General features: G+C 38.3%; 1 protein-coding gene across 1 annotated transcript in view; it reads left to right on the forward strand.

Moving 5' to 3' along the window:
- The window catches only part of NHSL1 (NHS like 1), a 94,762-nt gene that overhangs the window by 37,553 nt on the left and 44,232 nt on the right, over positions 1 to 12,977 (forward strand). The window contains exon 2 of the mRNA XM_015592089.2: positions 1,980 to 2,132. Within this exon, the coding sequence (XP_015447575.1) occupies positions 1,980 to 2,132 (153 nt within the window). The remainder of the gene's footprint in view (positions 1 to 1,979; positions 2,133 to 12,977) is intronic.

The following is a 12,977-nucleotide window of genomic DNA, read 5'->3' on the forward strand; positions in this document are numbered from 1 at the left end:
AGAGACAACTTCTTCTGCAGGAGCCGGTCGGTAATTGTACAGTGGGGCCACTGGGGTGATTCACCGGCTCCAATACCATTGCTTGGATTCGATTTGTCATGGGCACATAGAAAGAGTTTCAATTTTCAATATTTTGCAACCCTGAAGTATGGTAATTCAATCTTTCAAGTAAATGGACATCAGCAGAAAACATTGTCATTAACTAGGGCTCCTCTTCGGGGGACATACGGTAAGCTCTGCCCTGCACAGATTCTCAGATATATAAATAAGCGCTAAGTCAGGTCTTTGTGGATTTTATGTATTAAGATTGATAGTTACATGTACCATGCAAAACATTTGTTCAACAAGAGGTTCTGTGAAATACCAGGTGCCTAATTTACATGCTGCTTTGGTCAAACACTAAACGCAGAAAGCACACAGGACATTTCTGTTTTTACCTTGAGATCTAGTTCTCAATGTTTATTTTCCCATTTTATTCTTTGATGGAGAATTTTATTCAGTTGATGGAGAATGTAGGATCATTTAAGAAATGAATTATTTGGACACGAGACTTTTAGAATTTATTAGCGGAAGAAAAGATGGTTTATAGTTTGAGGGCTAACCTGTGGCTCAGGTTCCCAGGGGCGCTGAGAAAGGCCTGGTTCCTCCTTAATGATGGTTCTAAAGTCAAAGGCTCCTTTAGAGTAATTTCACTGCTCCTGCCACAACCATGCTTTACGTAAGTTACGTTATGAGCTAAGACTTCACAGACATTAGTTCACTTGATCTTTATAATAACTCTGGTAGCTGTGCTATGAGGTACATTGAATTAATTTTAAATACGTTCAGCTAGAAAGGTTCAATAGTTCATGCATGCCTGTTCATTTTATTTTTAGGATCTATTTTGTGGTCTAGTTACCAGAGACATGTTATGTTGTAGAAATGGATATGTCCAGTGTACACTCTATAGTATAGGTCACAGTTTGGGAAGAATTGCCCCTGACTCACAATTCTAGTATCTGCTGATTTTACAGGCATTAGACTTATCACTCCCTGTAAATGACTCAGCAGAGGGTCTTTCTCTGATGCTTCTCTCGTCTCCCCTATGCCTGGCTCACAGTGGCAGATATATAGAAAGCATTAAAAAGTTGTTTCATGTTGGGCTCCACTTAGTTTGTGTTGTCATGAAAAACAAAATAGACAAAGAGGTCTCAAGCCCTGGGAGGAATAAAGGAAAATTATTATACAGATTGAGTGTTCATTCGTGACTACTTGTCATTCCCTCCTCTAATGTTTTCAATCTCTTTTGTGCTGGGAAAATTTAGTTGGATCGATTATGTTGGGAAAAGTCAATTACATTGGAATGTTTAAAAAGACATTTTAATATAAAGATATTCCATGAAAGCAAGAAATACAGGGAAAATTTTGTAGCACAAATTGATTTCTACTCCTATTAGATATGCTATTTAAATATATTACATTGAATGTTTATGCTTAATTTTTTTAAATTGAGTTTATAACAGTGACATTTTAAAATAATGTTTTAGAGAGGAAAGATTTGGTCTTGACCTCTCAGGAAAAAAAATAGTTTCTATCTTGATAATCTAACATTTACTGATATGCAACGGCAATTTACAATTGAATACAGACGTCTGTCATGGTGGGCTTAAGGAGGAATTGGAATCTCTATCAATTTCGTCAGTCATTTTCTAGCATTGGAGTAGAGGGAGGGCCTAAAAATCTAGGAAGCAGTTAAGTGAGCAAACAGTTCTACCAAAACATTGTGGGTGATGATAGACAGTTTCACCCGTCCCTTTAGACCCTTTAGAGATAAAACACTTTGGAAAGGACCCCTGAAGTCTAAGAATTTACTCCATTTCCCCCTCGCTGGCCCTGACCCGTGGAAGTGTTAGGCACCAAGAACTCATCTTGATGCAATACATTTGAAGCCAGAGAAGCTTAATTCGACACCTGGATTTTGTCTTTCTCTCTTTCCACAGCGGTGTCCACCCTAGATGAGGAGAGTCGGTGGACCGTCCACTACACTGCTCCATGGCACCAGCAGGAGAACGTGTTCCTTCCCTCCACGAGACCCCCTTGCGTGGAGGACCTGCACCGGCAAGCCAAGCTCAACCTCAAATCAGTCCTGAGGGGTAAGACTGCGACCTGCAAGCTTGCCGTTCTTACATTGCTGAGAGTTGAAAGCATACATCTGATTGTTATTTGTGAAAGAAGACCTGTTTATAATGAACACATAGTATGCTGTGACTTTATGAGATAGCATAAATACTCACAACCTAATTCATGCCTAATATGTTGGGGTAGAAACCTGCCTGTTTACAGGCATGCAGAGCTCACCCCTGTGTAGAAGAAACCCTTTAGTGAGTTTAAACCACCAGTACTGATTTAATCCAAATACACCCCTGCTGACATGGGGAATTTTGCCACTGCCTTTTTGAAACCACTGTCAGTATTCAAAACAGATTTGTTAAGGCTAATACTTTCTAATGGTTTGTTCTGATTAGTTCAAGTTGAGAGGAAAGAGGACCTATATGTAGACTTTGAAGGAGTGCAAATTGTGTGATTTATCAGAACTTGGGCAGCACCCAGCTGGGCTCCTGTAAGGTGGGGTTCTGTCAGCTAACTGATGGATAGAGTACATTGTGCTCAAGAAGTTCTTTAAAAGAGGAAGGAGTAACTTTTAACATTTCAGACTTTTTTCTTAAAACAGCAAACCAATGCTTTTATTCTCTCGGATGCTGCTTCTACCTGTTTTCTCCTACCACGAAATTGGGACATAATTATACTAAAAAAGTACTTGTTGTTTATCTAAAATTTAATTTAACTGGGGGTCCTGTATTTTATCTAATTGTGAAAGACTTAAATCTAGGAGGAATACTGTTATTGACTCAAAGGAAACCCAGCATGAGGACTCCTGTAATATTTATCATAGTTCTTTTTTGTGTACACCAGTCATTAATGTACTGTTACTATGACTCTGTAACTAGTGATGACTAGCTAACGTTCATTAAACACTGTGTGCCAAGTACCATTCTAAGCCTGTTACATGTATCGTTTAGTCCTCACAGTAACCCTACTACTTACTATTACTGTGCCAGTTTTACAGATGAGAAAATGGAGACGCAAAGATTAGAAGCTTTCCTATGATTTTAAAGTTAGTAGTAGAACCAGGATTTAAACTTGCACAGTCTGAGGCTGCAGAGCTCATATTCTTAACTGCTGCATTATATTGCCTTTAGCAACCATTTGTTAGAAATCTATTCTTCTGGCAGAAGTGCAGAGTACAAAGTCAGGATCTTAGCTCTCAAGGAATTTATACTTTTATTTACAGTGCAAATCACAGTGTGAAAAATACCTAAGAGATGGGCCAAAAGTTGCAGTATGAGAGTTAAAGAAAGCAGATAATTTCTATGTAGAGAGAAAAGGAATAGCTCTCAAAGGACTCACAGAATTGTACAGACATTTTAGTTACAAACATTTTAGTTCAGAAAAAGCGTAGTCTTGTTTTTTTCTTCCTTAAATCTTTTATAATGCTTAGATTATCTTGTATTTTATTACTCTATCTTATGTCTTACAGCCTTGACATTGGACTTCCAGAAATGAGGACATTATTGAGTTCCCTTTTTCATTAACCAGAGGCACCTATATATTCTTAGTCACTGCAAGCTTAAAAGGAAAAAATGGCATTAGTCAGGCTCTTTCATAAGGCCTTGGAGTTGTACTTTGACTTGACCTTTGCCTTTGTGATGTTGGTTACTTTTTATACCTAAATCCAACCAAAATTTCTTCTAGATCTCCTCCGTTCTTAGCGATTATCTTTAGTGAATTTTGACCAGGAGCTTCTCTACTTATAGCTCACCTTCGTCTCCCAAATGATCCATAAGAATATTAAATGGCACCTGTCCCAGGACAAACCCCCGAGGCAGTGCTGTTGTTAACATTTCTCTCAGAGCTCAGCACTGAGCCCTGCATGTCTTCCTTGCAGAGAACACTCTCAGGAAGGTATGTGTGAGTTTGAATATTCAGGCCCAGTTCTTTTTGATCAGTCTCCAGGAAACTGGGCTTCACTGCCTCTTTCATGTATTTTCAAGTATCAGATCAGAGCTTCTCTTTTCTTCTCTTAGAAAATTAAACATCTGTATATAGATTTTTCCGATTTTATATTCTTTTCGACTAATTCAGTAGATTCATATGAAATATCACCACTGGTTTTGCCCACACTTGGATTTAATTTTGAAAAGGTAAATGTTTTAGTAATTGCTTTAATGCCCTAATATGGTTCATTGAAGAGATTTACCATTACGAAAATTACTAACTTTGAAAAATTCTTTAAAGCCTGGATTTAAATACTTCTTAAGAGATTTAAGATAAATAATAACTTTAAGAACAGTATTGAGAAAGATGAAATGAGGAAGAGCATCTGAGTTTTTTTCTTCATTTTTTTCACTTTTAATCACTTACCGCTTCCCCTACACTATGTTAGCAACTTGAGATAAACAGAACATGAGTGCAGAGTACTTACTGCCTCATAATGAAGATTAAAAAGAAAAAATGTCCAGTCCCTGACTACATGGTACTAGTAAGGTACGATGTTATATAAGGTTATCATTCTAAGTTCATTTGACCCAACGTTCTTTGCTTAAAAATATAGAAAGGTAACTAATTATTCACAATGATTAATCTGTTTTCTTCCTTCTTTTCTTACTTGACCTTCTCCATAATTTTAAGGAAGGAATACTATTCTTTATTGTTAAACAGGTTGGTGCTTTTTCATAATCATTAAATGCTCATTGTATGAACTATAGTGTCAGTTTTTATGGGGAGCTCAGAACTCCTCTCGAGGATCATAAAATATAAAAGGAAATGATACAGTGAGTTCTATAAGTTAATATCTAAGTGTTGTAAACATTAGCTTATTAAAGTAATGCAGAAATGCTTAGTGGGTGGTAGAGTGATCGAGATAGGCCCTAGATTTACTGAAAAATATTTTAATAAAAGAGCTAAGTTTGAGTTAGGACATCAAGGCAAATAATAGACACAATTTAATAAGTATTTGAGCCTCAGTTCTTTACTATGCCAGGAGTTTTTAAGTGAGTGTATAAAAGTTTGTGGGTCCCTAACTTTAAATGGCTGCCCTTGCTGTCTTGTGTCAAGACTGAAGTAAATGACAGTAGTGTACTGGGAATGTGTATGAGGTGCGGTGGGCACACAGGGAGAGAGAGTTCAGTCAGCTGGGACACCTGAAAAGCACTGGGACACCCCCCACTCCCCAGCTCACCCATCCCCCATTGGAGAGGAGATGGGCTTTCGCCGTGTGTAAGATGGCACGTGGAATGCCTGGAGCGGGTATCTTCCATGTACAGTTTCACTCTATTCTGGTCCAAAAAGAGCAGAGATCTTTTGTATTTGTTGTTGACTAGTCTCTGGAGAATTAGATAGGATTTGGTGGGCATGTTCTTAGATAAAGATTTGGTTTTGTTGATTTATTTTGTTACTAGAGGTTTTGGTAGTGATTTACAGCGAATGAGGATATAAACATGTACAGTAAGTTCTCTCTTAATGTCATCGATAGGCTCTTAGTACTGCAGCGAAATGACATATAATGAAACCAGTGTTACCATAGGCTAATTGCTATAAACAAGACAACGTTCCTACAGAATCTACTCATAAACATTATAAAGAAATGATAATGTTATTGGAGGACCTGCTGTACCTAGATTTAAAACCAGTATTTTGATATTTGGTTCAACAGGACATCTGACTAGCAATGAATAGTGAATTTCCAAAGATGGATCCTATTATCCATAAAGAATTCACTCAGCTTTTTATTGAATTTCCAGAATTATACCTATTTAATTTCGATAGCTGTTTGAACCCTTCACAAACTTTGTCAGAGTTAACTGTGATGATGAGTAACTTTTATCTAACTAAATTTTTATCTGGATAACTTTTAGGTTTATTATAAAAGCCACAGTTAAATGGGAAATGGGGAATTAGGGGGTGGGAGTAGGCATGCTCAGGCTACTGAGAGGTTCAGATTTTGTTTCTTTACAACCTGGAGACTTCATTTAAAAATTGAAATGAGCACAATAAAGGCTGAAATAAAGACATGTTGTTTTTAAGGTTCCATCCCCCAAATTCCAACTTGGGAGAGAGATAAACATACTTTCTCACAGCATGTTTAACAGGCAGTTTAGTTACTGTATCTGTGTACACTCCTGCCTGAATTAGTTCCCAGAGCATCTGTTGTTGGTATCAGGAATGTTCTTTAGTCGCAGCCCTCTTTCTTGAAGAAATTTGTTTTAGCAGGTCAGCTTGCTCTTTGCTTCTAGAATTAGAAGTGTGAGCAGAGGGAGGAATGTCGAATCTGGCCTTTGTGAATCGAAGTCAGAGGGTTACATTTACTGTATCTGGGGAGATAGCAGTTAAGGATTTACAATGTGAAGAAATGACTGTACCAAGTGATTAAAAACAGCGTGTGTAAAGAGAGGAATGTCGAATCTGGCCTTTGTGAATTCAAAGTCAGAGGGTTACATTTACTGTATCTGGAGAGAGAGCAGTTAAGGATTTACAATGTGAAGGAATGACTGTACCAAGTGATTAAAAACAGCGTGTGTATGTGCGTGTGCGCGTGTGCGTGACTATATACCAACCTATTCACCATCAGAGAATGGACACAACAAGTAGTGTCAGCTAGGTTTCTCTGACAATTCATGACACACACAGACTTTAAGGGTCACTGCATCTACCTTTCATTGTCAAGAGGCCAACTAGTTCCTTTTTGACTTAGACAGATATTTCTGTTCTGAGAAAGGCTGTGGGGTTCTCTGGATTTGATGAGGAGCCTTGGCTGTCTTATCTGTCTGTACTGGGCACATGGGCCCTTAGGGTATCCCAGGAGTCCTGTAGCTTTGGCTGTAGATTCTCCTCTTGGGGCCCTGTGGCACATTACACAGGACCATCTGGGAGATTCCTTTCTAGGTATGGTCTCATGGATGTTAACTGAGAGCTCTCTCTCCTGGAACCATACGTCTGCTCACCACATCACACAGACTCAAGGGAAAATCTGCTTTGCCCAGCCCACCTTGTACTAACGACATTGAATTCTTCGTCTTTTTTTTTCCTGTCACTTTTTAAAAACTTATGACATATAACACAGACAAATACATAAAACATGTACAATTTAACAAATAATTATAAAGCAAATATCTAAGTAACTCTTACCATTACTGGTCAAAAATGGAACATGACCAGGTCGATCACTTTGTAAGGTATATAAATATCTAATCACTATGTTATACACCTGAAACTAAATACAATCTTGTATACCAACTGTAATTAAAAAGTAAAATTAAAAAAAGACTATAACCTAAATTCCAGAAACCTCCTGTTGTCCTCGCTTTCTAATAGGAAAAGCCCAGGTTTAATGAAAAGTGCATGAGTCACATCCAGGTTCAAATTCTGGCTGTTATGTACTAAGGATATATGATTTGAGTTGAATTTTGAGTTTGTTTTTTCAACCATTTAAGCTTGTTTTCTCATCTATAAAATAAAGATCATACCATTCGTTTATATGGAAATAAAATTAACTTATTTATGTAAAGTATCTCAAAGCAGTTAAGTGTTTTTGGAGGGAAGAGTGCATTTTAAGTGCAGTGGAAATGGCTGTTGTGAATTAGCTGGTGTTTTCTCTCCCATCCGTTATACTCCAGATATATGCTATGGGGAGGAGGGATCAAGGGAGAAAACAAGGAACTTTGTCAGATGACAGTGACAGTTGAGATAGTTGACGCTTAGGGTCCTTTCATCCACATAAGCAAGGTGCCTTTCCCCCCATTCACCGTCGACCTCTGAAAGATGCCTTGAATGCTAGAGCTGGCAGGGACCTCCCAGGTCCCCTGATGAATAAATCCCCTTTTTATTTTGTAGGTAAGTCAACCAAGACCCATGGAAGTTAAGGGTTTAGTTTATAGCTACTCGGCAGTTTATAGATGATGACCTTGTCATGATTCGAATTCAGCCCTTGCTGGCCTCTTTTGCTCTCAGACCCTGAGGACACTGAGGAGGCCTATCCCTTTAATGCCTCTTCAGCAGCAGTCAGCTTTCAAAAGGTCAGAGGAACAAGGCCCAAGGCAGTTTTGGAATTTTAGCCAGTTAACTTAGGAAATGCAAAATAGTTTATGGATACTAAAGGTGATGGCTTCCCAGTTGTTCAAGATATCTTTTCACTCATCTCTGATTTCGTTAAAATTCAAATAAATTTAAGAGAAATTAAAAAAAAGGAAGCTTCATCTTGGGACATCTTGTGTGACTAATACCTAGAACCATGTTTCAGCCTAATGGCGTTTAGTGCTGCTTATTTTTAGGGTTATAATAGGTTATTAGTATCTCAGTAGATTTTTAGAGAAAAGGGGACAGGTTATAGAAAGCAAGGGAAAGAAAGATATGGGTTTGGAAATATTAAATATACCAGGGATTTAGCACTTACGGCTGAATTTACTCCTTTCCTAGTTCATTACTTGTGTCCTTTCTGAAGAATCCTTTGACAAAAATTGATTCGTGAAAGGAGAAAGTGGAGTATCACTGGTTAAAAAGAATCTTTCAAATTTTTTTGTAAGTAAGGAACATTAAGTTCTTTATTTGTATAGAATTTTAAGTTATTTTCTAGTTATAAGAAAGATAGGCATAGAATTAGGGGTAGAGGAGTGGTGTATTATTCTGAAAAAGCCACTGACACAAAATATGCAGATGTCAAATTATAATGTACGCCTGAAAATTATATAATTGTATTAACCAATGTTACCCCAATAAACTTAAAAAAAAAAAAGCCACTGAATGACCTCAGAAATATAGTTGTCTCATCTTTCCCAAACCCAGGTAGCACTGACATCTTGTTCTGTTGCAATTAATTATTCTAGAAGATGAGATAGGAAACTAGAATTCTGATTCCAGTGCTGCTAGTAGCCTCTGGGACGTTGGAAAATCATATCCCATGTTTATACTTGGCTTCCTCCTTTGGAAAACAATTTATGATCTCTAAGTTTCCGTCTAAGCTCTAAAATTCTGATTGACCTCTTAGTACTTAACTAAGGGTCAGATATATGAAGTTTATTGACACAAAAATATAATTTACTGCTGAGCATAAGTCCTAACAGATTGGGTTGTCTAAAATCTAAGTTTGTGTTGACATAAAAATTTCTAAGTGCCCCCTACAAGTGAGGCACTGGGCTGGATATTTTGCTGTGTCAAAAATGAATGACGTTGCTTTCTGCCGGAAGCTTAAAACTAGCTAGGGAGATAAAGTGTATGTATGAGTAACTCATGTACAGACTGGTTGATGACAGTGTATCATTGAGCCTCACCTTTGTCCCTGGGTGTTGTCTTTAAAACATAAATCTGATCATTCTTCCCCTTTGTTAAAAATTATTTACCAGCTCCTTGTCATGGACGGGGTAAAACCTAACTTCCTCAGCACCTGAGAATCTTCATGACCTGACGCCTGTTTGTCTAACCCCGTCTGCCATATCGCTTCCTCCCCCATGCTTCTCTGTCCCTCCACCCAAGTTCATTACCCTGTGCCTTCTTCACATGTAAAGATAAAGTCCTTTGATTGGAGTGCTAGCTTGTCTTGTTCTCCCTTTGTCTCCACTGCACGTTCCAGCTCATTCCTTCTCCCTTCTGAACCATAACCTCTTACACCTGGCTAATTCCTGGTCCCCTTTTAAGAACCATCTTGTGGGTGCCCAGGTCCCCACAGAGCTTTCCTGGACTCCCCAGGGCAGACCTTGGCGTGCCTTCTACACTTCCACACATTCTCACAGAACCTTACATCCCTCCGTTAAACTGCGTATACTAAGCTACGTAATTGTGTTTTCACGGTTCTCTCCCCATCTGATAGCAAGATCCTTGAGAGCAGGGCCTTTTCTTGTCATTTGTATGGTCCCAGCACACAGTCCAGTGTGTGGTGTTATAAATACTGTTAAGTTTATGCAGGTACTGGAAAGGTCAGCTAGAACTCAGGAGAGAGATGGGAGCCCAAAGCCCCATCTGGTGAGAACAACTGGTGAGAATGCTGGAGTGAGGAGGTTAGGGGTGGAGAGAGCACGAGGTCGAACCTGGAAGGCTTTATTTTAGGGAGTTGGGAAGAAGTCGGTAAAAGAGTAATTGGAGGAGAGCAGATCATGACGGGGCAGTCATCCTTGTTCTCATGGATGCGGAGAGAGTCTGAAGAAAGTATTGAATTGGTCATGAGGTGGCCATTGGTGACCTTCAGAAGAGCAGTTGCAAGGAAAACTCTGGATTTAAGAAGCCAGATTTCATGAGATAAAAATGGATTTGTATAAGCAGAAAAATAAAACAAGCAATTTTAAAAGATATAAGTACAAAAAGTCAACAAAACGGAAAAGAGACAATATTTTGAGGTGGCAGCAGGGTAGAGGAATTATTGCTTGTTTTAAAAACTAGAGCCTTTAGTTACATGATTGTAGACAAAAGGAACCCACCGGAGAGAAAAAGGTTGCAGATGCAAAGAGAATGGGAGGGTGTTCCCTGAGCTGGTGGTTGGCAGTGAACTTGGGGCACAGGCAGAAGGCAAGTTTCAACCTTGTCTCCTAGACCTAGGATTAAGGAAATGATGTTTTGAGGTCAAGCAAAAGAATGCTGAAGTTGTTCATTAGGTGCTGTTGGAGGCTTTATAGAAATGTAGCTCTACGTTGTTCATTAGATGCTGTTGGAGGTGCTGTTGGAGGCTTTATAGAAATGTAGCTCTACTATATTGCTGGTTCTTTGGTGAGGAGAATTACTTCATTTGATGCTCTTGTTCAGTGCTTATGAATTTAGTTAGGTCGACTTTTCAAAGACAAATGATAAGTTATCAAAGGCTTTTAAATATAGAGGTTTAGTATTTCATTAGACATTTTTAAAAAATTTATGTCCTTAGGGAAAGTTGCCCAACCTGATGAAATGATGGATTAAATTCTCTTTCGAGAGAAAAGACAAAAATAAGGAATTGACAGATTGGAAATGCTATACAAAAGAGACTTTAACGTCTCATGTTGGAATCGATGGCTCACAAAATTTTGTATAATGCTAACTACTCTAAGCATGGTAACCCTGAAAGAGTAGTTAACCTGCGAGACGGAAGTCAGATACAAGACCTAAGGAAGAATGAACAATCATTGCTTTTCAGCAGGTAAAGAGACATGTCTTTTTTTTATTGGTAAGCAGCACACAAAAGATAGAATAGCAAAGACAGTCATTTAAATGATACAGGTCTTAACAAAGCACTATGGATCGTTTAAACAAAAGGCTTTTTGTTTTGTTTTTGTGTCTGTCGCCAGTCTGCTGTTTCAGCAATTCTATTTTAATTCCTGATAAAGTGAGTAACTTGAGTGGCCTCTACATTTCACTCAGTGCAGCATAAAAATGCTACATTGAAGGTACTGTGGATAAGGCCTGTTATCATTCACTGTACCACTGAAGTCTCCAGTGTTGGTTTAGAATCTTTGCAGGCTATTTGATATTGAGTAACCTTGGTGATGCTCCACTGCTGCCAGTGAGAGGGCATTTGCATTCTAACGTGAAATGAGATCACCTCCAGCTGGCTTTGCTCAGGTGGTGCTCAGCTGAGACATGCAAATTCTTAGCACACGTGCGTTAATCGTGAACATCTTTCACCTTAATTTCAATCGGATTTAGTTCTTCAGGTCTTCTCAAATGAATTTGTGTATATGAAGAGAAAAGTTAAAATTTAATTTTCTGCAATGGCAAATAACATTTTAAGAGTCATTCTTTCCCTGGTTTGCAATGAAACATAAAGCTAACAGTTTTATCCAGCCCCTTAAGTTTTAACATTTAATTCCTAACTTTTTTTGGAGGATTTTTTCCCACTTGAATAGGAATTAACCATAGAAGGAGAATATTAGTCAAAATGACCTTTTTTTTTAAACCCTTCTATGTAAAATGAGACTGCCATGTGGTGTTTAATATCAGTGTCACTGGTCCCAGGCTATGGGGGCAAAAAGATTCTTTCCCATGTGTTTATACATTAGTCAGCAAATTCATTTCTTGTTTGTTGAGCTGATGACACAAGTAATGTTTATTTTTTTCTCTGTAATAATTCACCTTCTGTATCCTGATCACTTTATTTCACCAAACACACCATGTAAATGGAATGAGAAGTCATTTGGAATGGTGCTGAAATAACTTTGAGTCGTTTGAATTCGGCAGTCTGTCATTCTTTTTTCCTCCCTTGGGACAGAAACCCATTTATTTCAAAGGTGACATTCTATCACCATCTCCCCTCTTCCCCTTTACTCTTCTCCAAAACTTTTCTGGGAGCTTTCTCTGTGAATGAAGCTTTCCTGTGACATCTGTCTGAACAGAAATCTTTTGGGAATTGCCCATGGTGTAGTTAGTTTTTTAATGCTGGATTTGGTCAGTTTTCTTGAAATTCTACTGAAATTCAAATTCCTTGGATACCTTGATTGAGCACTAAACATTATCTTCCCCTATCTCATCCTCTCCCACATGATCTTTGTTCATCCTCTTATTTCTTGTACATGTCACTTCTCCTATTAAATTCTGTGCTGATGCTGGCCCCAGCCCACACTCCCAGTTGTGCTTAATAGACAGTAAATCATTTACTCTTCCAATGACCTTAAGAGAATGGAATTATAATTACCCACATTTTACATACAAAAACCTTGAGACACAAAAAAACTTGCTCCAGGTGGTAGAGCCAACTTTAGAATCCAGGCGCTCTGGCCCCAAAGCCCGTATTCTTTCCCAAAGTAACTTGCAGACAATTACAGTGCTTGTGGCAAAGAGCTACCTCCCTCCATATCTCTCTGTACCTTACCAGTGTCTAAAATGACACTAGCCTTTTCTGGGAAATCAATACATTCAATTTCGAGTTTTAGCCCCACTGAACTCTTTCCTAGAATGATGTTAAACTAGTTATATTAAAGATTTTCCCT

This window comes from Pteropus alecto, unplaced genomic scaffold (genome assembly GCF_000325575.1).
Source record: "Pteropus alecto unplaced genomic scaffold, ASM32557v1 scaffold185, whole genome shotgun sequence".
In the NCBI taxonomy this organism is placed as follows: Eukaryota; Metazoa; Chordata; class Mammalia; order Chiroptera; family Pteropodidae; genus Pteropus; species Pteropus alecto.